Source organism: Ailuropoda melanoleuca, chromosome 11, assembly GCF_002007445.2.
Source record: "Ailuropoda melanoleuca isolate Jingjing chromosome 11, ASM200744v2, whole genome shotgun sequence".
Lineage (NCBI taxonomy): Eukaryota > Metazoa > Chordata > Mammalia > Carnivora > Ursidae > Ailuropoda > Ailuropoda melanoleuca.
The window spans coordinates 109,000,266-109,023,186 of NC_048228.1; the positions used below are offsets into that span (position 1 = coordinate 109,000,266).

The 22,921-nt window shown below is 49.5% G+C and overlaps 1 protein-coding gene across 1 annotated transcript in view; it reads right to left on the reverse strand.

The window, feature by feature from the left end:
- Positions 1–22,289, reverse strand: part of RNF4 (ring finger protein 4) — a 34,437-nt gene extending 12,148 nt beyond the window's left edge. Inside the window, exons 1-4 of the mRNA XM_002916543.4 lie at positions 22,143–22,289; positions 7,111–7,274; positions 3,252–3,366; positions 1,137–1,216 (exon numbers count right to left, since the gene is read on the reverse strand). Coding sequence (XP_002916589.1) covers positions 1,137–1,216; positions 3,252–3,366; positions 7,111–7,119 — 204 coding nt within the window. The 5' untranslated portion in view covers positions 7,120–7,274; positions 22,143–22,289. The remainder of the gene's footprint in view (positions 1–1,136; positions 1,217–3,251; positions 3,367–7,110; positions 7,275–22,142) is intronic.
- Between the last annotated feature and the right edge of the window lie 632 nt (positions 22,290–22,921).

Below are 22,921 nucleotides of genomic sequence, written 5' to 3' on the forward strand. Positions count from 1 at the left end.
AGGTCTTCCACGCAGAATCTTGGCTATCCCCCGGGGCTGCAGGTTGGGGACTGTCAGAGAAAATATGGGCTTCAGGTGCCTTTCCCTGGGGGGCGGTGGTGGGGTGCACAGACACACAACAAGACTGGTGATTTTCAATCAAGACCAGAGTCTAAACCTCTAAATCCATCAAGACAGTTCCCAATCATTGCCCTTCTTTTCTTTTAAAGAAGTCTTGAAGCTTCTCAGCACAACCCTATTCTGAAATTATAAGCACAATCAGAGGAAGCCCAGGCCCAGTGGGCCCCAAAGCCAGGGGGACACTCAGCTACTACAACCCCAGTCCTCAGCCACACCTGCCTCCCGCTTGCTCCACTTCACAAACTGCACGTCAGATCCAACAGAGCTCAAGAGGCATCCTGGAGAGGCAGACGCACCCTTAAGGTGCAGGTCTGTGGGCTGAGCAGCTGCATGGACCCTCACACAGGCGTGCGCCCCCATGCTGTGGAGCAGGTCTCCTTCCCCGAGGGCCACATGGGGCAAGTGTGCTCTTTGCCAGGGTCCATAGCTGGTGCCACAGAAGTGGCACAAGCAGCTTCCCAAGCCCCATCCTTCCTGGAGACAAGCAGCAATGCAGGGTGCCTGCGTCCTCCAAGGCAGCTGCTTCTTTGACTCCAGAGATCTCCCACCGGTGGTGCTGGGCCAGCATTCTCGTCCCCACCAGGTGTGTGGGTGAAACTCACATTTACTGGGCACCACCCTAGGTGCCAGGCACTCAAATACAGGGTGACTTTTAACCCTCCCAATAACCTACTGGCACGGAGGGCATTTCCGCATTCAGAGTCAATGAGGCTAAGTAACATGCCTGAGCTCACACAGCTGATATAAAGTACAGAATAGGGGACTACGGAAGTGGGGTCTCGGGGCTCTCCCCAAAGAGCTTCCATGCCAGCTGTGGAAAGGCCAGGGTCACACAGACTGACTGCCCACAGGCAACAAACCCACAACAAAGGATTTTCCAGAAACACTTTCTATCGGGCTCTAGTCACTGAGTGCCTGAGTTTTTCCGCACAAACCTGTGACCAAGGCCTTCACAAGTTGGTGCTCGCCAAGGGCCCACAGCCAGGAAGGATCACCCATCCCACCCCAACACTTACCACGACAGAGTCATTGTGAGTCAGGTCAACGACCACAGGCTCTAATGATTCACAGGTGAGATCCACTATTTCGTCTCCAGCTTTAAAATAAAGCATTTTAACAAGCATTAGGAGAAAAGTAAAGGCATACAGCTCTAAGCTTCATTAAATGATTACAAATGGAGCACAGTCTTACACCAAACTAAAACCCCCTCAAAATACAAAATGCAGAGCATTATGTCCAATCCATTTTTCAGGGGTGACAAGTGGCAATGAATGCCCTTTCAGAATTTTGAGTGGCGGCAGATGGTTTTTACAACTACACCAAGGGGGGGGGTCATGTCTGTGCACACGCACACCTTCAGCCCTGTGGCCTCACAATGTCACACAACTAGGCCTCAGTACCCCCACCTGCCCCTGCACAGGGGAGAGGAAGTGACCTATCTGGGAGTGCTGGGGGACATCTGGGGAAAGGACCAAACATGCTCACCTCAGGGCCTTTCTCTTTGGCATGGACCCACCTTAAACCTCCTTTTCGAGGCTGCCACTTGCCCACAGGCCTCATCAGGCTCAGCTCTGCTCCCTCATCAGTGAGATATTCATCTCCGTGTGGCTCTCAAGTGGGATAGCAGGGTGGTGTTTACTGATCCCTTAGACACCCAACACACCAGAATGGTTTGCCTTTGAGCCCTAGGATCCGCTGTGGTGTCCATGTGAGCACAGGACAGAGTGGGGAAGGTCCTGTGCCAACAGGTATCGGCACTTCTTTGCGGCAGGTAAGAATGAACCACAGGAGACAACTTCCATTTATATGAACTAAAAAAAGATTTACAATAATTTCTGCTTCTATTATAGCACTAAAGAAGTATGAGAGTAGGATTTTTAGAAGAAGTATTTGTTTGGTGACAGTAACTCATACATTTACCAATTCAAATTTGCTTTATTTTCTTCTATTAAAGTTTCACAAGAATAAAACTAACAATGTATCAGAGATGTCGACTATAATGTACACATAATGACCTCATCCTTTTTAAAAAATAGTCTGTATACTGATATACTCTGAATCACAGTGCCACTCTCATTCCGGTGGACGTAATTTCTGGCTCTCACAAACAAAAGCCATACTCCCACAGGCAGTGTGTGCATACAGCACTGCACGCGTGGTAAGGTGGCCTGCGGGGAGGGAAGGGCCTGACTGGACTGCAGTCAGACCCGAGACCCCTCGTGCGCCTTGTGTCCCAATCAAGGAGCCTCCTGAGCCAGCCTCTCCCGAAAGATGGCAGAATTCAGAGGCCAGGGCATCAAGTGTGGGGCAGAGGAGAGGGGACAGCAGGGTGGCCAGGGTCTCAGCCTTTAGGCTTCCAGGAATTCACAGTGAAAAGTGAAATTCAGGAGCCACAGAGACGATACTGAGAACTTCACTTCTCTGAAGGGCCCATGAAATCTACCTTAAGACAAGCTGCTTCTCTCTACACGTCAGTTTTCAGGCATTACAGCCATTAAAACAATCTCGATACATGCAGAGCAAAGTGACCCAATTCAGGCCATGTGCCATCTCCCTCAGCAGGCACAAGGGGAAAATCAATCTGGCCTTTGCCTATAGCAACTCCCTCCAACACAGATGGCTCTGTCCACAGATACACCTTCTTGGGAAACCGTGTCTCAATGAAAAAGAGAAAAGGAAAGCCAAATACTTCAGGAGGCCAAGTGAACTGGACGTACAGTTTCCAGTCTTAAAGGTGGGCCCAGGGCGTCTCACATTCCCGGAAGGCTAAACGGTTAGCCCTCCTGAGCAGCTGTCAAAACCCGTGGAGGTCTTACGCCACAAAAGAGGGCAGGCCTTGCCCAAGTCAGCTTTCAGTCTGGAATGGTGGAGGGGTCTGAGACTGCATAGATCTTATAAACACCAGGGCGGAACCTAACCCGTGTACAGTAAGTGTTAACTAACAGGCACTGAGCTAATGACAACTCTACACAGTGGTATCAGGACGATCCCATTTGGGAGGGTGACGAAGGCTCAGACAGGTGGTGTTGCTTGCACAAGGCCCCATGGCCGGGAGGTGCCAGTGCTGGGCTCATTCATGCACGCTGCGTCGCACCAGCACCCCGTGGTCATGGCATTCCCGGCGATCTTACCGCTTTCCACAAGTTCTATGGGTTCTGCTTCCAAGGCCATCTCAGGGGTGGAGGCTGTTTCCCGAGTTCGCTTCTGGGCTTGTCTAGAATTTACTGTGCCACCACGACGCTTTCTCTGAGGGTAACCAAAGGAAAGAAACACTCACATGAGCTCCTGATACGACTTCAACAGAATAAAAGGTCAACATGGGAATGGCTCAACTCATCAAGGAGAGTAGGAGCCATGGGGCACCCGGGTGGTTCAGTTGGTTAAGCGTCTGCCTTTGGCTCAGGTCATGATCCCAGGGTCCTGGGATTGATCCCTGCGTCGCGACCAGCTCCCTGCTCAGTGGGGAGCCTGCAGAATTCTCCCTCTCCCTTTGCCCGTCCCCCCAGCTTGTGTGCGCTCACTCTCTCAAATAAATAAAAAACCTTAAAAAAAGAATAGGAGACCAGTGAGCCAACCTGAGGTAATGGGTCCTTCCAAAAATTGACATTGTAGGAGAACCTGGGTGGTATAATCAGTTAAGCAGCTGACTCCTGATTATGGCTCAGGTCATGATTTCAGGGTCGTGAGATTGAGCCCTGCATCAAGGTTCTGTGCTGAGCGTGGAGCCTGCTTGAAATCCTCTCTCCCACTGCCCCTCCACCCTCTCTAAAAACAATAACAAAAACAAAACTTCACATTCTAGAACACCGAATATTTAAAGAGAAATAATTCTAAACATACAGTGAGAATATGAACTCTATAATAAAGTAAAACTTCTGTTATATCAAACTATCGGTCTGTCAAAAGTACCTGACACACAAATCTATAGAAGCCTCTGACCCAGGTCAGGACTTGGCCAGAAACCCCTCCTTTTCACCAAATGTCGCAGACCTGTCCTCCTTGGATCTGTATTTGGCTTCATGAGGCCTTTTTGTTGTTTCAACCCAAAGACTCTCAGTTTCCCACATTTCCATACACTGTGGAAAGTGGGTCTTCCCTTTGCGAATTCGTCATCCTTTAGGGGTACTAGTCAGTGCAGCTTACATTCTCACAATCATGGCCCTGAGCTCAAAGAACCAAAGTTCCCTGCCTTCTGGAAGGCTCAGGCTCTCAGCTGCCCTATCTGCAGTCCAAACTCTCTGAGCCAGCCGTCTCCCCAAATCCTTGAGCGCTGGCTTAGCTAGCATCCTCCAGCACTTCTGACCAGGATGGCCCTGAAATGCACGGTGAGAACATGCCCTGTATGGCCTTCCTCAAGAGACCCAACCTCCCACCTGACCCTGTCAACCTTATCATTCCCGGCCTGCATGGCCCAGGCCAATCCCAGCTCCACCTGTTTCTGGTTCTCACTCCGAAATGGGTGAGCTGGCATGTGGATGAGAGAGCACCATGTATGCCAAGTATCGAGCACAGCCCCATGATGTCAGCATGACCCTAACTCCTTGCATGCCTTACTAAGCATTCTGTCCCTGGAAACTCTGGAAGGATGGACACTATTGGTGATCTGCACAACCTAAGGGCACCCACCACTCAGCCCAACGCGTGCTGGCCAGGCAAGACAGAGATGGCTGATTCTTGCTGTATTTCAACCGCACCTCAGTAGCAAATGGCAGCCTGGGGAGTGTCAGAAATTAAGATTTGGATTTAGCAACTTTCAGTGGATCTAAGCAGCAGGGAACCATCCCCAGGAGGGCCCAGAGACAAATGGCCACAGTAATTCAAAATTCTTCTGCCAGGGAGCTGCTCAGTCCATCAAGGGAACTGCCACTCCAGCCTCAGCAGTCTACGGCCCCGTGTCTACCGGCTCCTCTAGCTGCTACCAGAAGACCTGGGCTACTTAGGTCCTCCCTCTTCCTCTCTGAAGTTGTCCTTGTATTTTCCTTCCTCTGCAAAGGACCAAATATTTCTTAGGAGATACTGCTAAACAGAACCCTTCATGTCCCACCACCGCCACCTGTGTGGTTTCTGGTCCTCACCGACAGAGGCAAGCAGCAGCCACGGGCCCCTGGCTGAGGTCTAGGGTGCTGGACTCGGAACACCCCACCGTGAGCACTGCAGCAACGTGTGTTCTCAACACTCACCACCCCTGCCCTACACCGCACAGCAATCCTCTTCCCTGGCAGCTTCCTCATCCCTTCCAAGCCTGGGCTTCCTCCCCCTCTTCATTTGGCCAATTGTTACATAGCTTTTAGAAACCTATGCAAGGGGTGCCTGAGTGGCGCAGTCGTTAAGCGTCTGCCTTTGGCTCAGGGTGTGATCCCAGTGTTCTGGGATCAAGCCCCACATCAGGCTCCTCCGCTGGGAGCCTGCTTCTTCCTCTCCCACTCCCCCTGCTTGTGTTCCCTCTCTCGCTGGCTGTTTTTCTCTGTCAAATTAATAAATAAAATCTTCAAAAAAAAAAAAAAAAAGAAACCTATGCAAATTTCACCTCCATTATGAAGCTATCCCTCACCCTCCCAGGTTGACCATCTCAGGATTCAGCAACCCCCCTCCAAGCCCTGCCTCCCCCTCCATCCACATTGCCCACAGGGCAAGGGGTAGAGGACTGCTAGCTCAGGGCCAGCCTCAAGAATCCCTAGAACACTGGCAGAGATTCTCCCCACTGCCCTGTCACTCTCAGCGTGGCTGTCCCCCTTTGCACTAGCAGGAGAGCTTCACAGCTTTCAGTTCAAACTGACCACATGATTTCTGCAATTCTGAGGAAGTTTAACCAACTTCTTCACAGTCACATTACAGGCTACATTGCTATGTCTAACCAGATCCTGCCTGGGCAAGGTGTGGGCTTCAGAGGGGAGGTGCCCAGGCTTAGGACTTCTGTTTCCCTTCAAGTGAGCTCCAGAAACAACCTGCAGATAAGGAACCAAGGTGGGAAGCCATCTGCCTCTTAAAAAGGTAGGTCCACGGAAACAAAGGCCCTTTTGTGTATGAATTATCAACAGTGCACTCAGAGCACACTAGGGACTGGGGAGTAGTCAGGACAAGGTGGATCCTAGGGCAGTGAGTGGAATCTACAGGATTTCTACTGCAGTTCAGTCTCTCTGCCCACACGCTCACAGCACCTCTGGAACCTGGGGATAGAATATGAGGCTGTCGTTTCCCAGCTGGTCCACCTGATATGAATCTAGTATCTCAGAAAACAGTTGTTTTGAGTTTAGATCATATGAGCAGCTTGGTCAGCAGGGAATAAACTAAGGAGGGGGAATTTCAGGCAATCTTCTCTGGAGCTCAAGGAGCTCCAGGGGACACCTGGTTACACGGCACGGCCTCTGCAGTTTGATAAAAGCTCTGAAAAGACTTTCTCCAACTTTGGTCACTGAGTGTAAGAAAACTCTCACAAAGGATCCTTACCACTATGCTCATACTGGACCAAAAACTACACAGGGAAAGGAAATAGAAGGGAAAATGGAACACTGGGTTGTAAAGGATTAAATAAACCAGAGCCCTGGCATTTCCAGGACACGGACAGCTGCTCTGGGGATAGAAAATTTCCAAACCCGCAGCCATTACTTCTGTCTTCGGGACACCACCCAAAACACTGGACTCCTCCAGACAACTAAGTTGTGTAGCTGCCCTCAGTCCCGCACAGTTTCCTTTGAGAACAAGGGTTACTTAGAGGCACCTTTATGGTACTCTCATTAATGTGCCGTTAAGAAATAAGGTAGTTGCTTAGCCTCGAAAATAAAATTCACGAGGGGTAGTTGGTTAAATGTCTGACTTCAGCTCAGGTTGTGACCTCAGGGTCCTGGGATCGAGCCCCATGTCGGGCTCCCCGCTCATCATGGAGTTTGCTTGTCCCCCTGCACCCTTCTCACTTGTGGGCGCACTCTCATTCATGAATGAATAAAAAAATAAAATCTTTAAAAAGAAAATTCAGGAGCTGATGAAACTCACAGTACTCATTGTGCTCTTTGACTCCACCCTATGGAGAAGGGACCTGTTCGGAGGTTGGCAGGAAGTTGAACGTTGACCGTTGTCAACTTCTCACACCCGCTGGTTACTCATCCTCTGGCTTGCACAGCATTTGCAGCCAAGTAGATTTCCAGTATCTTTCAATCCTAAAAAACAAGGATATCAAGGTGATAACTGCTCCCACCTGCATCATCAACAACAAAGCTCAGTTCGATCCTTAACCGGTACTTTGCTGAACACTTCATGCAACTCACGAGTTTGCTTGCATATTCTTGGGAAGCAAGCACTCTTACAGAGTATTGAGCCGCCTGATCCCGAAGCCTGAGATCAGTCCCATTATGCCACAGCCTGCCCTTCTTTCTGGCTGCTGAAGCCCTTCCAGAGTCCTGTGCCAGCTGCTGGGAAAAGGCAAGAGCATCTGAAGCACCGCACAGAACCTTGTGGACTCCTTGCAGCCAGGATGGCATGGAGCTTCTGAGGCCAGAGCAGAGCCCAGGGCCTCTGGCTCTTTCCACAACTTCACTGTTGCCCTCTGGAGGAGCAAATAGTTTAGAGAAGGAGACGAGTCACCTGCCCTGATTGACCCTGCACACCTGAGACTTCTGTCACTGGCTACAGGTGAGTGGGGAAGAACCAAGAAACTGTGGACTGGGAAGCTAAATGGGAGGTTCCAGGAAGGGCAGAGAAAGCAGCAAGTGAAGAGGCTGCTGGAGAACTGGAAGGCCCCAGGATTTCACTCAGGGCCCTTCCACTGGGAGACAGCAGCTACCCACGGTAAATTCATTTCAGCGATGCAGTGGAAAAGGGAGCAAATGAGAAGCAAAAACACAGGGTCGGAAGCCCAGAGTCAGGGTGTCATCAGGGTAGAAGGGGCACAGCTAACTTCTAGAGGGGAAGCCCTGAGCACTGGGCAAGGCTGAGGGACAGAGGGAGAATCAGAGCAAAGAGGAGGCTCTGTGGTCACCCACCCTGGGCAGCAGCGCTCTGGACAAGGACAGGCGTTCTCAAACTTGAGTCTGCACCAGCTTCACCAGAAGGCTGTGAAACCGGAGTCTCTGACTCAGCAGGTCTGGGATGGGACTCCAAATTCTGCATTTCTAACGAGTTCTGAGGCAGTGCTAATGGTGCTGCTCCCGAGGCCCCCACACAGTGTCTCCCGCCTCCCAGCGCCCCTCTACCCTACTGACAGCACAGCTTTCTAACACACACAGCTGGCCACAGCAACTGGAGCACATCTCCAGAGCCTGACAGCTGGGATTGGTCAGGCGCCTCCAAAACAGAGCAGCACCTACCTCAAGGGGTGTGTGAAAATTATAGGGGCTGGCAGAGCACTTGGAACAGTGCTGCACGTTTTAAAGGCTCAATGGCTATGGGCTGATGTCGCTGACTCACTCCACCAGCACCAGCCCCTCCAAACGCACCGCCCATGGCACAGCTCCACCCCTCTGCTCAAGCCCTGAAGTGCTGTGTAATGCTGCACCCAACCCAGCTTTAAAAAGACGGTCTCCCCATCTCATTCACTAATCAGTATGGCTCCTGCCCTGGGAACACAGCAATGAATAAACCCAGTCATCAGCTCCGATGTTGTAATGGAGGTATATGAGCTAGGTGTAAGGAAACACAGGACAAGGAGAGGCCAGAAGGTTTTTCAGAAGCCTTCCTGACCACCCCCCACCCCTGGCCTTTTTTACCCCAAGAGAAGCCCCTCTAGAGGGACTACCCAGCCAGCTGAGTCTTATTCTCTATTACCTGGTGGTCTGCATGTGTCCACATCTGCTCCCCTGCCACCTCATTATCCACCGTGACCCTGACGGGTTTAGAGGGATAACCTCTTCACTGTGTCACTCTATGGGGAGACATGCCGGGGACATGCAGCATGACATCTCCTGACAGCCTCCAAAACGGGGCCGCAGGTCCTCCTACTCGTAAACGACACACATGTTCCCAAAAGCAACACCTCATCTGGGAAGCCTTCCGCTGAGACTGGCGTTCAGGGTAGAGGCTCCGGCTGGGAGGGACCAAGACTGCCCGCCTGGTTACGGAGGGGGAGGCGTCCCAACAGCCTCTTAGGACTCACAAGACTACCACACTTTCTGGATTCGAACATATCTGCGTAAGTTTCTGATCCCAAGAAGTACCTTACATTTGGGTGTACACCCATGATGTAGCTGTTCTGGGGAAAAGTTATCTACCTCCGAGTGTGTCTCAGAATTAAGAAGAATCTTTGATAAAAATGTCACCGGCAGAGAAGGAGATCCATCTGTTGAGCAATGGGAAATAATGCACAACCCTGGCCTTTCCATAAGCCTCTTGCTTCACTTGGTTACTTTTTAGGCTTTCAAACATGGTTGTTAAGACCTGTCCTATGACTGTCCCAGAGGCACCCCAAATTCCTTGGCCTGCATGCCCTCCCTACTCTCTGAAACTGCCTCCTGCAGCCCTGAAGCCCCAGCAAGACCACCTGGGAGCTTCCCTGGAGTGTTCTCATTCTCCACGCCCAAGGCTAGTCCAGCAATCCATTCCAAATCTGTCTGCTTCTTTTGGGCATAGTAAGAGTTAGTGGTTGGAGGGCACAGGAAGTTGGAAGGCTGGCCTTAGGGAAATCTACCAAGGGGCTGGATTTCACCAGAGACTGGAGGTGGGAAGAAGAGGGCATTCCCAGCAGACCAGTGTGGGGATGTGGAAGTGCCATGTCTAGATGGCAAAGTCAGGGTTCCAGGAAAGGTAGCCTTCACAGACTACGAAGTGTTCTGGATACTGCAGGTGACAGAGGCCGCCAGGATAATAATAAGACTAACAACAGCCAAAGCCCAGACATTACTTGTACTATGTACAAAAACACTGCTTTCCAACACAGTTCATATAACAGTCCCATCACCCAATAAGGGGGAAGGTATTATTAAGGTTACCATTTATTTTTTAAAGATTTGAGAGAGAGAGAAAAAACGCACACAAGCATGAGGGATAGAGGGAGAAGGAGACAGAATCCAAGCAGACTCCGTGCTAAGCACGAGCCCAACATGGCGATCAATCTCACAACTGGGCGATCATGACCTAAGCCGATAGAAGAGTCAGACACTTAACCAACTGAGCCACCCAGGACCCCTAAGGTTACCATTTTACACGCAAGAGGGCTAAGGGTGACCAGGGGTTAAGTAACCTGCCCAAAGTCCACGACTATTAAACAGTAGCCTGGATTTAAACCAGAACAGTGTGACAGCAGAACCCACACTATCAAATAAATGCCATGCCAGAAATCAAATGTATTATTGTAGAAACAATCTGGAAAATGGATGTTTTCCAGGTTTTCAAATTTACTATGTCCAGGAAGAAAGTCTTTCCAACAATACCAGCACTCCATCTCAGCAGATGGCCCATAATCCTTTAGTTTCCAAGGCAAACCCTATAGTCATTCAGCATGCCCTAAGTGCTGTGAAGGCAGGAGTCTACTTTGTACTTAGTTAATCCCATGCGCAAGCAGATACTCATGTTTACTGAAGGAATCAATGACTCGGAGGTGAGAGTGGGGGTGGTGAATGGTGTCCCTGACACTAAGAAAAGACCCCAGGTAGCGCATGGCACTGGGAATGGCCGCGAAACCAGAGGCCAGGAATTCCTCAACCTCTGATAGGAGGGTAAGGACAGTTCACACCAAGGTATCTAGCTAGTTACAGAGCAGGAGCGACACCATAAAACTGAACTGGGGAAGGGAGAAAAGACAGGCATTGAGGGTAGATGGTTTTAGTTTTAGAAATGCTGGCTATGGGATATCCGGGTAGAAAGGCGTGAAGGCAGCTGCAACACTCAGGAGAGAGAACTGGAGTAGAGGTAGAGATTTTAGAATCTGTGTTTAACTCTGGGGAGTCAGGTAGAGCAAGAAGAGCCTATAAAAAGAATAAAAAGTCAGAAACAAAGCTTTGAGAGAACCTGGAGGCATCAGTTAGCCAAAGGTGGTGTTTCAAGGAAGCAGCAGTAGTCAACAGGCAAGGGAGCCAGAATGAGGCCAGTAAGGCGGCCGCAGGAAGCCAGTCACTGGTGACCAAGCAAGTGCAAGCCCAAAGTGATAGGAGTTACTCAAGAAACAAACCGGATGGGGGGCGCCTGGTGGCTCAGTCGGTGAAGTGTCTGCCTTCGGCTCAGGTCATGATCCTGGGGTCCTAGGACTGAGTCCTGCATTGGGCTCCCTGCTCCGTGGGGAGCCTGCTTCTTCCTCTGCCTCTGCCTGCTGCTCCCCGGCTTGTGTGAGTGTGTGCTCTCTCTAACAGATAAGTTAATTAAAATAAGAAAGAAAGAAAGAAAAGAAACAAACTGGGTGGGAGTGGGGTGTACAGAAGGGGAGAAGAATGCCCTAGATGAGGACTGTGTGGGTGGTGTGAGAGAACAGAAGAAAGCAAAAATGAACGGTTGGATCATAAGTCGCCTCCTAATCCACACCTCAAGGGTAGGACAACCAAGGTTTTAGAGATCTGCGCTTAAAGATGTCACCTGTGTGCTCTGAGGGCCAATGGGAGGCTGGAATGCAGACCAAGAGGAAGTAGGGAGACCAAGAGAACCCCAGGCAAGAAGAAAGCTGTATGGCACGGAGGAGGCGGTAGCAGAGCGTGGGCGCCAGAACTGCCCTTCGGGAGGGAGCTAATGAGACCAGTGCAGACTGAACAGTCCACTCATTCTGTCCCTGTTAGAGATGGGGTTTTTCCCATTAAGTCATTACGGACACTACAGAGGATGACCCCCAACTCTAGCAGGAGTGACTCACATCATCACGTATGTAGTGCATGTCTACAGACACAATGGCTACAAACAACTGGGCAGGCAGGAAGCAGAAGTGTGGGACTGGAGCTGGTTCTCCCACAGCCAAGAAACGAAGAGTCAGGAGCGCCTGGGCGGCACAGCGGTTAAGCGTCTGCCTTCGGCTCAGGGCGTGATCCTGGCGTTGTGGGATCGAGCCCCACATCAGGCTCCCGCTATGAGCCTGCTTCTTCCTCTCCCACTCCCCCCTGCTTGTGTTCCCTCTCTTGCTGGCTGTCTCTATCTCTGTCGAATAAATAAATAAAATCTTAAAAAAGAAAAAGAAAGAAAGGAAGGAAGAGTCAGCAGAAAAGGGGCAGGAGGGGTGCTCCAGAGACTGAGGAAAGTGACTAGTCTGCAGGGTGCCCAAGGGAGATGTAGGATGAGCAGCTCTGTTCAGCCCAGGCATGCACCATGCAGAGCAGCCAAGGCTGACACAATTACCCACAGACACCTGAGACCTAACTCTCCACATGAGTTCCACAATCGCCAAGCAATCTTGATTCTTAGGTGGCTCCCTGTGCTCCCTTCCCTCCCTCCTTCCCTCTCTCTTTCTTTTTCAAGATTTTACTTACTTGGGAGAGAGAGACAGCATACAAGCACAAGCCGGGGGAGGGGCAGAGGGAGGAGGAGACTCCCGGCTGAATAGGGAGCCCGATGCAGGGCTCAATCTCAGGACCCTGAGATCATGACCTGAGCCAAAGGCAGACGTCCAACAGACTGAGCCACCCAGGTGCCCCTCTCTGTGCATTTTTCTATTGGGTCACTCATACTGTGTGCCAATTACAGGGCAGTTCTCACTATAAGCTCATAACCAGCCATTCTGAGACACATGGGCAGCCAGCCTCCTGTGAGTTTGAATGAGCTAACCAGGGCAACCTCTCTATGCCAGCATGGCTAAAGCAGACAGAAGCATAAATCCTACAAAATTTCATCAGGGAAATGCCAAGTGATCAGGTACTGGCTAGTACCAATTGTCTACCCAACATCTCCTCCTTTAAAACCATAAACACATAATCATTGCCATGTTATTTTAAGTACTTCTCTAAATGGAATTTCAAAAGTAGAATTACAGAACATGTGTTAAAAAGCAAAAATATATTAAAGACTGTTGTGTATTGCCCAACTTTTTTTTTTTTAAGACTTTATTTGAGATAGAATTTATTTGAGAGACAGGGGGAAGGGCAGAGGGAGAGGCAGAAGCCAATTCCCTGCCGCGCAGGGAGCCCCCTGGACAGTGGCGCTTGATCCCAGGATCCTGAGGTCATGACCTGAGGCAAAGGCAGGCAGACGCTTAACTGACTGAGCCGCCCAGGAGCCCCCGCCCAACCACTTTTTGAAGAATGTCAAAAATACCCGAGGCTGTTGGCAATGTACCAGTGCCCAGTAGAGCCTGCCCTCTTGGGGAAGTGAGCATGTGCGTTAAAAGTTGCCAATAGGGGCGCCTGGGTGGCACAGCGGTTGAGCGTCTGCCTTCGGCTCAGGGCGTGATCCCGGCGTTCCGGGATCGAGTCCCACATCGGGCTCCTGCGCTGGGAGCCTGCTTCTTCCTCTCCCACTCCCCCTGCTTGTGTTCCCTCTCTCGCTGGCTGTCTCTATCTCTGTGAAATAAATAAATAAAATCTTTAAAAAAAAAAAAAAAAAAGTTGCCAATAAACTTTCATTTCAAAGCTTTTTTTTTTTAAAAAAAAGTAAGCTCTACTCCCAATGTGGGGCTTGAACTCAAGACCCTGAGATCAAGGGTCACATTTTCTACCAACTAAGCCAGCCAGGCGCCCCACCCAAGCTTTTTATTTTTCTGATTTATTTATTTTAGAGAAAAAGCAAGAGAGAGTATGCCTGATGGGAGGGGGGCAGAGGGAGAAGGAGAGAACCTTAAGCAGATTCCGCACCAAGGACAGAGCCAACACCAGGCTCAACCTCACCACCCCGAAATCATGACCTGAGCAGAAATCAAGAGTTGGACACTTAACCGACTGAGCCACCCAGGCGCCCCCCCCCACCCAAGGTTTTTAAATGGAACCTTGATGTCACTGTCACATAAACAATCAGCCCTTAGTACTTAAGAAAAACATATGCCTCTTGCTTGTTGTACAACTGAGGATGCATAGTAAAGAGCCTGCAATCATGTGGCTGGCTGTACAAGCCCTAGAGCCTAGCACAAATACTTGATCTTCCTGCCTCAGTCTCACCATCTTTGATGTGGGAAAAATATCCCTTACCTTTGCAGCTCTTTTGCAAAAACAATGATGCTGAATGAAAGTGCCCAGTACCGTCCGTAGCACCCTGGAGGAAACCCCGTCAGCTGTTGAACTCACTATTTACAGGTGCCTGCTCTAGCTCAGGCACCTCTCCAGGGACTAGAAATACAGCAGCGAACAAAACAGACACTCACAGAGCATATATTCTAAGTGGAAAAACAATCAATAAATTATGTAATAAATACGTCAGAAGAGCCAGAAATCACAGCTCTTCTTACAAGTGGTAAGCGCTGGGGCGCCTGGGTGGCTCAGATGGTTAAGCCTCTGACTCTTTACTCTTCATTGGTTAAGATCAAGTCCTGCCTGAGCCCTCCCTGCCTGGGGCTCCTTGCTCGACAGGGAATCCGTCTGAAGAGTCTCTCCCTCTGCCCCTCCTCTCACTCACTCATGCTCTCTCTCTAAATTAATAAAATAAATCTTAAAAAAACAAACAAGTGGTAAGTGCTAGTGGATGAGAGCAAAGAGACCATGAATCCAAGAACTGAAGTAAGAAGTTTCTGGCTTAGTAAGACTTAATTCATTTCCAGGAAAGTCTTGCTTGGTCCGACGTAGCTCATCACTCTGTTTAGGCTTAGCGGGGCTGAAAAGCCAGCACAGAGCTAACAGGGCAGTCATCTCCCAGTTATTTATTCCTAGAGAAGGCTTAGCAGCCTTGACTACTGGTCTCCCCTGAGATTTCTGCAGGAACTAGATGAAAGAACTTGACGAGAGAAAAAAAAAAAACAAAACAGCAGGCTTGGAGAGACAGTACTTGGTCTTTCCCAGATTTATCTTTTTTTTTTTTAAAGATTTTATTTATTTATTTGACAGAGAGAGAGACAGCCAGCGAGAGAGGGAACACACAGGGGGAGTGGGAGAGGAAGAAGCAGGCTCATAGCAGAAGGAGCCTGATGTGGGGCTCGATCCCAGGACTCTGGGATCACGCCCTGAGCCGAAGGCAGATGCTTAACCGCTGTGCCACCCAGGCGCCCCCCCAGATTTATCTTATGACTTGATGAAACCATCATCAGCAATGAGCAAAGTCCCAGGGACCTGAAAAGAGCATCAGAACCAAGGAGCTATCACATCCGCTTGGCGACTTATCACCAAGGAAAATTCTTTCCTTTTCTCCTAACACAGGACCCACGACGGCCAGCCTTTTGCTTCTACTAGAGAAAAAGAACAGCTGTCTGGATATAGAGATGGGTCTACTTTTGTGATTAAGGCCTTGAGATGCAAGGGTCAAGATTAAGAGTGAACTTCAGTTTTTCAAAAATCCATGAAAAAAATCAATAAAAAAATTATTATTGAGCCTTAAAAATAAAATTCTGACACAGACTCCAACATGGATGAACACTAAAGACATTATGCTCTGCGAAAGAAGACACAATAAGACAAATATTGTATAATTCCTCTTATAAGAGGTATTGAGAGCCATCAAAAACAGAGACAAATAGAATGGTGATTGCTAGGGGCAAGCACGGAGGGGGAACAGGAAGTTACTATTTAACGAATACATGAGTTTTTGTCTGGGAAGATTAAAAAAAAACTGCAGATGGGTGGTGGTGATGGTTGCACAACACTGTGAATTTACTTAATGCCAATGAACACCTGAAAGTGGTTCAAATGATCTATGTTATATAACATATACTTTACCACAACCAAAAATTAAAAATAAACTTCACCAAATACTCTTTTTCTAGACACTTTAAATAGACAGGGTTTAGTCAATTACTCAGAAATGCTCTGCAGTGGACACAGCCCCAGAAACAACTGTAAGGAATTCGCCTATAGAAAGATCCTCAGTCTCTCCCATCCATGCCCTGGGATCTCCAGGACACCTATGGCTCAAACACAGCCCAAGCACACCTTGGCTCCTCTTCTTCTCAAAGAAGCTGTTCTTACAAATTTCTCTACAGTTTCAGTTCAGGATTATGAGGAACTCCCTCCAAACACTAGGTTGACCCTTTTGTCGATGAAACCCCTGGGAGTGGGGACACCTTAATTCTCTAACAGCCGCGCCTGATGAGGTTATATCACTAATTGATTTGGAGGATCTTATCTTCAAGATAAAAAGCTTTCTCACAGCAAACGAAACCAAAAGACAACCAACAGAATCGGAAAAGATATTTGGAAATGACACATCAGATAAAGGGCTAGTATCTATAAAGAACTTAACAGACTCAATACACAAAGAACAAATAATCCAATCAAGAAATGGACAGAAGACGTGAACAGATATTTCTCCAAAGAAGACATACAAATAGCCAACAGGCACATGAAAAAGAGCTCCACATCACTCGGCATCAGGGAAATACAAATCAAAACCACAATGAGATACCACCTCGCACCAGTTAGAATGGTTAAAATTAGCAAGTCAGGAAATGACAAATGTTGGTGAGGATGTGGAGAAAGAGGAACCCTCTTACACTGCTGGTGGGAATGCACGCTGGTGCAGCCACTCTGGAAAACAGTGTGGAGGTTCCTCAAAACATTAAAAATAGAGCTACCCTACGACCCAGCAATTGCACTACTAGGTATTTACCCCAAAGATACAAATGTAATGATCGGAAGGGACACCTGCACCCCAATGTTTACAGCAGCAACGTCCACAATAGCCAAACTATGGAAAGAGCCCAGATGTCCATCGACAGATGAATGGATAAAGAAGATACAGTGTGTGTGTACACACACACACACACACACACACACACAGAGGAATATTACACAGCCATAAAAATGAAATCTTGCCATTTGCAATGACGTGGATGGAACTAGAGGATATTATGATAAGGGAAATAAGTCATTCAGAGCAAGACAATTATCATACGATCTCACAAATATATGGAATTCAAGAAACAAGGCAGAGGATCACAGGGGAAGAGGGGGAAAAAAAACGACGAAACCACAGAGGGAGACAAACCAAGAGACTCTTAATCAAAGAAAAAAACTGAGGGTTGCTGGAGGGGTGGGGGGATGTGGTAACTAGGTAATAGACATTAAGGAGGGCATGTGATGTTACGAACACTGAGTTTTATGTAAGACTAATGACTCACTGGCCTCTACCTCTGAAACCAATTAATATATTATATGTTAATCAACTGAATTTAAATTCAAAAAAAAAAAAAGAAACATACAGATTGGGGGGGGGAAACAACTGGGAAGATATCAAAAAAATCCAACCAACTCCCTTTGTAGAAGGGTTATTGCTCTGGGACAGCCTCAAAATGAAACAGGGGCTCTCTCCACCTCTCTGACCCCTAACCTAATTTTCTTTCAGCCTTGGTGGCCTGGTGATACAGACCAGGCAATTCCTGGAGGACAGTATCAAGGGTGTATTGAGAAGGAAACCTAAGGATCTATCTATCCTTCCAGAGGCTGAAAAGATACCACAGGCCAATGGAGCATATCAACCTCAGGTGCTGAGGCCAACAACTTTCCACTCTTCCCTGGAACCAAGGTCACTTCCCTGGGACCAAGGTCAATTCCCTGGGACCAAGGTCACTATGGCCATGAAACTCAGAGCGGACAGGCATGCTGGGTCGATGTGGATGATGCCTGAACACAGAGCCTGCCAGAAAAAGCCAGCTATGAGGCTTAGATGCTTGTACTGAATCATGAACCTAGTGGGTGTGTGTGTGCGTGTGTGTGTGTGTGTGTAATCAATCTGTAACTACTATAAAAACAGCCAAGGCGCAGGCCCTGAAGGTGGTGGTTGGGGAGGTCGTCACAGGGTTACAAATGTGATTCTGGGGCCTATACCTACGGCAGGGAGCCGCTGAGCAGTACCTCACCCTCACCAGGGGAGCTCCCTCATTCGCATACTTGTCTTAAATAGCCCTCCCCCAGGGATCTTCAGCACAAGTCCTTCCCTTCCCCTCAAGGCAGGTGCATAGGTGGGCTGGCTAAAGAATGCATGCACACTATCACCAAAAAGCTAGCCAAACCCAATTCTCTAGAGACACTAATCTTGGCAGTGGGATCCCACACCTGGGTTTGTAGCGGCAGAAGCCCTAATCCAGAACCTCACTCTCCTTCAGCACTCTACCCAGGAAGTAAAATAGAAAGTCAATGGTCCTTGGCCTCCAGGACAAATGTGGCAGCTGAGGTGCTTCATAAAGTACAGCAAGCACCCGACTATGAAGGTAATGCTCTAACAGAGATGGAAAAGGCGCCAGGGGAAGTTAAAAGGCTTCACATGGTAGCTTAAAAAAAACTACCAGGCTCCAAAAGGCCCAAAAAGATGGCAAATGTTCCCAAACGATCACATCCATCACCTTCACAGAGTAACCTCCCATCCCTAACCCAATGCTAACCTTTCTGGCCTCATCTGAAGTTACAGACCTGAGGATTCCTAAAATATACCACACAATACAAAAAAACCACAGGACTTATGGGAAAACAATGAAATTAGGGGTACAAGCACTAAAAACCTTTGTCAATGTCTTTCTCTCTCTCTCTCTCACACACACACACACACGTTAAGAACCTAACAGAATGGAAGCACACCTCTGCACATTTTAAATGGTCAGGAGATGCACGAATACTTTACAAGGTTTGCTGCTTGTGAGTTACTGGGAAGTAGAGAGAATTTTTTTAAACAAAAGATGTGTATGGGTGTGGCTCATAACACACGGAGTCATTGAGAAAGCTGGTATATGTTTGAGGTGTGTACTTTCTACAGTCTATGTGACTTAGTTCGGCTCAGTTCGATTTTCTGTGTTCATCTAGTATTTCCCATAGATGAAATCATGCACAGCAAACTCAAAATCCCCATAATGTTCAAACTGTTCCTAGTCTATCAATTGCATTGGAACAAGTCATGCTTCCAAACAAGGGTTTAAAGCAGAACTGACTGTACTTTACTCTGATACCATGGCTGTCAGTCACCTGCTGCATGCTCTTCCTAACAGCAGTGCCATAATCTGATCCATGCCGTCCCCTTCCCTGCAAAGGTCCCATACCCCTTCCCACTTTGGGAAACTCCTGCTCATCCTTCAAGACCTACCTCACTGGTTTCTTGTATTTCTCCTGCTCAACTAACCATTTCTTCTCCCGTACTCAACATGGTCAACCGGACTCCAACTCCAATACTTACTGCAGATAGTCCCTTTAAACTATCAAGGTGCACCTGGATGGCTCAGTTGGTGAAGAGTCTGCCTTTATCTCAGGTCGTGATCTCAGGGTCTGGGATAGAGCCCTGTGTCAGGCTTTCTGCTCAGCAGGGAGTCTGCTTCTCCCTCTGCCGCCCCTCCATGCTAATAAAATCTTTAAAAATTAATAAAATCTTTAAAAAAAGAAATTAAGCTATCAAGCTCAATAGATGCTTGACAGAAATGGCACAGAGTATTTCTGAGGTGAAAAAAACGATGAAAGGAGGATATGGAGCCTTACTGTGCAAGTAAAAATATAGTCACCATCAGGAAACAAAGAAGACTTAAAAACAGACCATCACCATGGGAGAGAAGGAAAAAACATCTCATCCCCACAGACATAATGGCTAGAACAGATGCCAAACAGAGTTTGAGCCCCATGTTGGGTGCAGACATTACTCCAGGAAAGCCTTAAGGTCAAAATTTCATTTTACACAAGGAAGCTACTGATAATACTTATTTTGAGACACCTTCAGGCCTTTCCTACCCTGCACAGTGTTGGTAGGAAAAATAAACCTGACAACCCTTATTCATACCTGGGAAAAATAAAACCCTTCCGAACGTAATTCTGTAGCAGCACTCTCCAAATTAACCTCGCAGGCTTTCTCACACTTGAACTCTGACCTTGGGATGCAGCAGTATCTGTGCTGTGGGCCTTCCTCCTCAGAGAGGAAACCTCAAAATGACTTGCTTGCTCTACAACCCCCAAACCCCTGCTGAGAAACAAGACAGGAAAGGCAAGTTACAAGAGCGTATATGTGAATTATACCTCAAAAAACAGAGTCAGCCGGCCCTGTCACATCTGCAGGAGCCATCTAATCTGAGGACATTGAAAGATGTAGGTAAATCATTTCAATATAAGACACTGATAACATACACACAAAGAACATACAAAGCCGTATTTATACAGCATAAAACAATTACCTTATGCACGTACTTGCATTCAGTAGCATCTCAAATCTTTTCCAGAAATTGGTGGGGGTAAAAACTACTGGACATGAACTTTGCAACAGGCTTTTAAGCAAAAAGCCAGTGAAGAGCTGCCACGACTCGCCTGAGCTTGGTCCCCAGTCCCCACTGTGGCCCAAGCCACACTTCTCTCTTCCTAACTGGTCCAAAGCCACTAGTCTTGCCCATCTTTCTAAGCCATCCTCACAGTACGGTGATTTTTCCCACATGGTCTTAATATAAATTCTGAATTCATTAACTCGGGGCACACCACAGAACTCTGACCATCCGGTTCCTGCTTACACCTCTCCAGGCCCATCTCTCCACACTCTGTATTTCAACCTCAAGGGAATTTCTCTCATTCCCTCCACCCTCACTCCTCAGTTGAATCAGCGGTTGTACCATGCCTATTCTGTTCACAGCTATACCCCAAGCAGAAAGCTTGGCACACAGAAGACCTCAAAAATGTGCTGACTTAGAATTTTTAAAGTATCCAAACTCCAAGGGGGTGAAAAAAAAATCTCATTCTTCTTATGTATAAAGCATACATACCCATACAGTGCATAAAAAGACCCACGGTATATAAGCAGCATTAACATTTCATGGAGAGGACAATTAAAAAAAAACTAAAGAAGGTCGGGGGAGTTCATTGTAAAAAAAAAAAAGGTTGATAAACACTGTATTAACCTAAGCTTTTTAAATCTGAGTTGGAAGATAAAGTTCAGGTAACACAAAACCCAGCAACATGACATCTTTCTACCTGAATGTTCCCATTTCACCTGCAGCGCAGATAAAACTGAACCCAATATGTCTTCCCACCCGTTAAAAAAAACACACCACCAGTTAAACAAAAGGATTCCCTTCAACGTTTCTGTCCTTCATCACCAGTGGTCCCTAAACTCCTGGTCACTGAACTTAAAGGCCTAGTCCTGCAGCCACTGGAAAGCGAGGTTCCAGACTAGCTCTGCCGTCAACTAGTTAGCCGGCTGCATGACCTTGGGCACACCACCTCAGTCTCCCCAACCACTTAGGCAGCCTCGGCTGAGACCCTAGGTCTGGGAGACCCTGACGCAGAAGCAGAACGAAGAAATGACTGTGAACGTCGATGGGCACGGACAAGAATAAGAAGCCAAAACCTCACAAAAACGGCTACCGCAGGGAAGTCCAGGCTCTGAACTCTCCCCTTCTCCTGGACGGTCAAAGGGTGGACAGCAGTGTTCGCTAAGCACTTCGTTTCGGGTCTTAAGCCTCCCCCTGAGACCCCGCTCACTCTTCAGGCACTAGGCTGCGGGCGCCCGAGCCCGGTGCAGGCGCCCGAGGGGCGGGGCCGGCCGCAGGCCTCCGTGCTCCAGCACCACCCCCCACGACCGGAAGCTGAGGACCTACTAAGCTCAGCCCCGGGTGGGCGCTCCCCCGGCCAGCCCCCGCCGCCCCCACCGCCGTCAGCCCAGGAGGCTCCGCCACGCGGCCCGGACGGACTCGCAGGCCCGCGAGCGAGGCGGCGGCACGAGCACACAAAAGAGACAGCATTAGCGGGGAACAAAAACCTGGCCGGGGCCTCCCCCGAACGGCCCGCACAGGCCAGCGCCCCGGGCCGCCCTGCCCGACTCCAGGAGTGACCTTGGGCGCGTCCGTCCCCCTCCCCAGCCCCGGTTTCGCTGGCTCCGTTACAACCGAGCGCCGCGGCCGCAGTCCGCCGGGGCAGCCGAGACACTCGGCGAGGCGCTCGCACGTTCTTCCCCCNGGCCGGGCGTCCGGCCCGAGCTGGCTTGGCCGCGCTACGGCGGACCGCCGCGCCGCCGGCTTCCGCAGGCCGCGAAGCCGTCCAAACCCCCCATCCGCCCGGCCCAGGCTGGCCGCTCGCTCTCCGCGAAACCTGACTTACCGGGAGGTTTGGTGCGGCAGGAACCGCCGCCGACGCACTCGGGCGAGGAATCACCCCCGGAAGCTACGGAGGAGAAACCCTCAAGCAAGACGCCGCCGCCTCAACACCGACCCACTTCCGCTCCTGAGGCCTGGGCTCCGCCCCCCGCGCACTCCCATTGGCCGTCGTCCCCTCGACTCCGGCGGTCTACCGGTCCAGGAGGTATGTTTTCAATCCTATTGGATAAGAAAACCATCTATTACCGCTTTGAAACGCGCTTCTTTCCGGTCCCGCCCACGCTCGCGAGCTCGAGCTCCCGCCTTCCCGCGAGACGCGCAGTCTGCGGCCCCGGGTGCGCAAGGCCTCTCGGGAGTTGTGGTTTACTGGGAGACTGCCGCCTCGGGGCTTCGGGTGCTCTGATCTTGGCCACGCACCTCTGGGCGACCAGGCGGAGCTGGACGTTAGTTCAGTACAGGCGTTCTGCGGCCCGCATACCCGGGCCCACTCCCGCCCCTCTCCGGGCCTAAGTTCCCTCTCCTGTTAGCGTGGCTTTTGTGAGCAATGGCCCCGGGTCTCTGCTGTCGGCCAGAACTCAGGCCTGAATCTGCACCAACTGCTCGGCACTGGCCGTGCCCTGGACCCGGGGCCGGGTTCCTGGTCCCAGTGATCCCGGAGTTTCCAGGCTGGCGGTGAAGACAGGAGGGAAGCACAGCCTCGCCCATTTGCGGGAACGCGGAGGAAGCACTCAACCAGTCTCTGGGAGGGCTCCCTGGAGGAAGTGACCTCGGAGCTGGGAACTG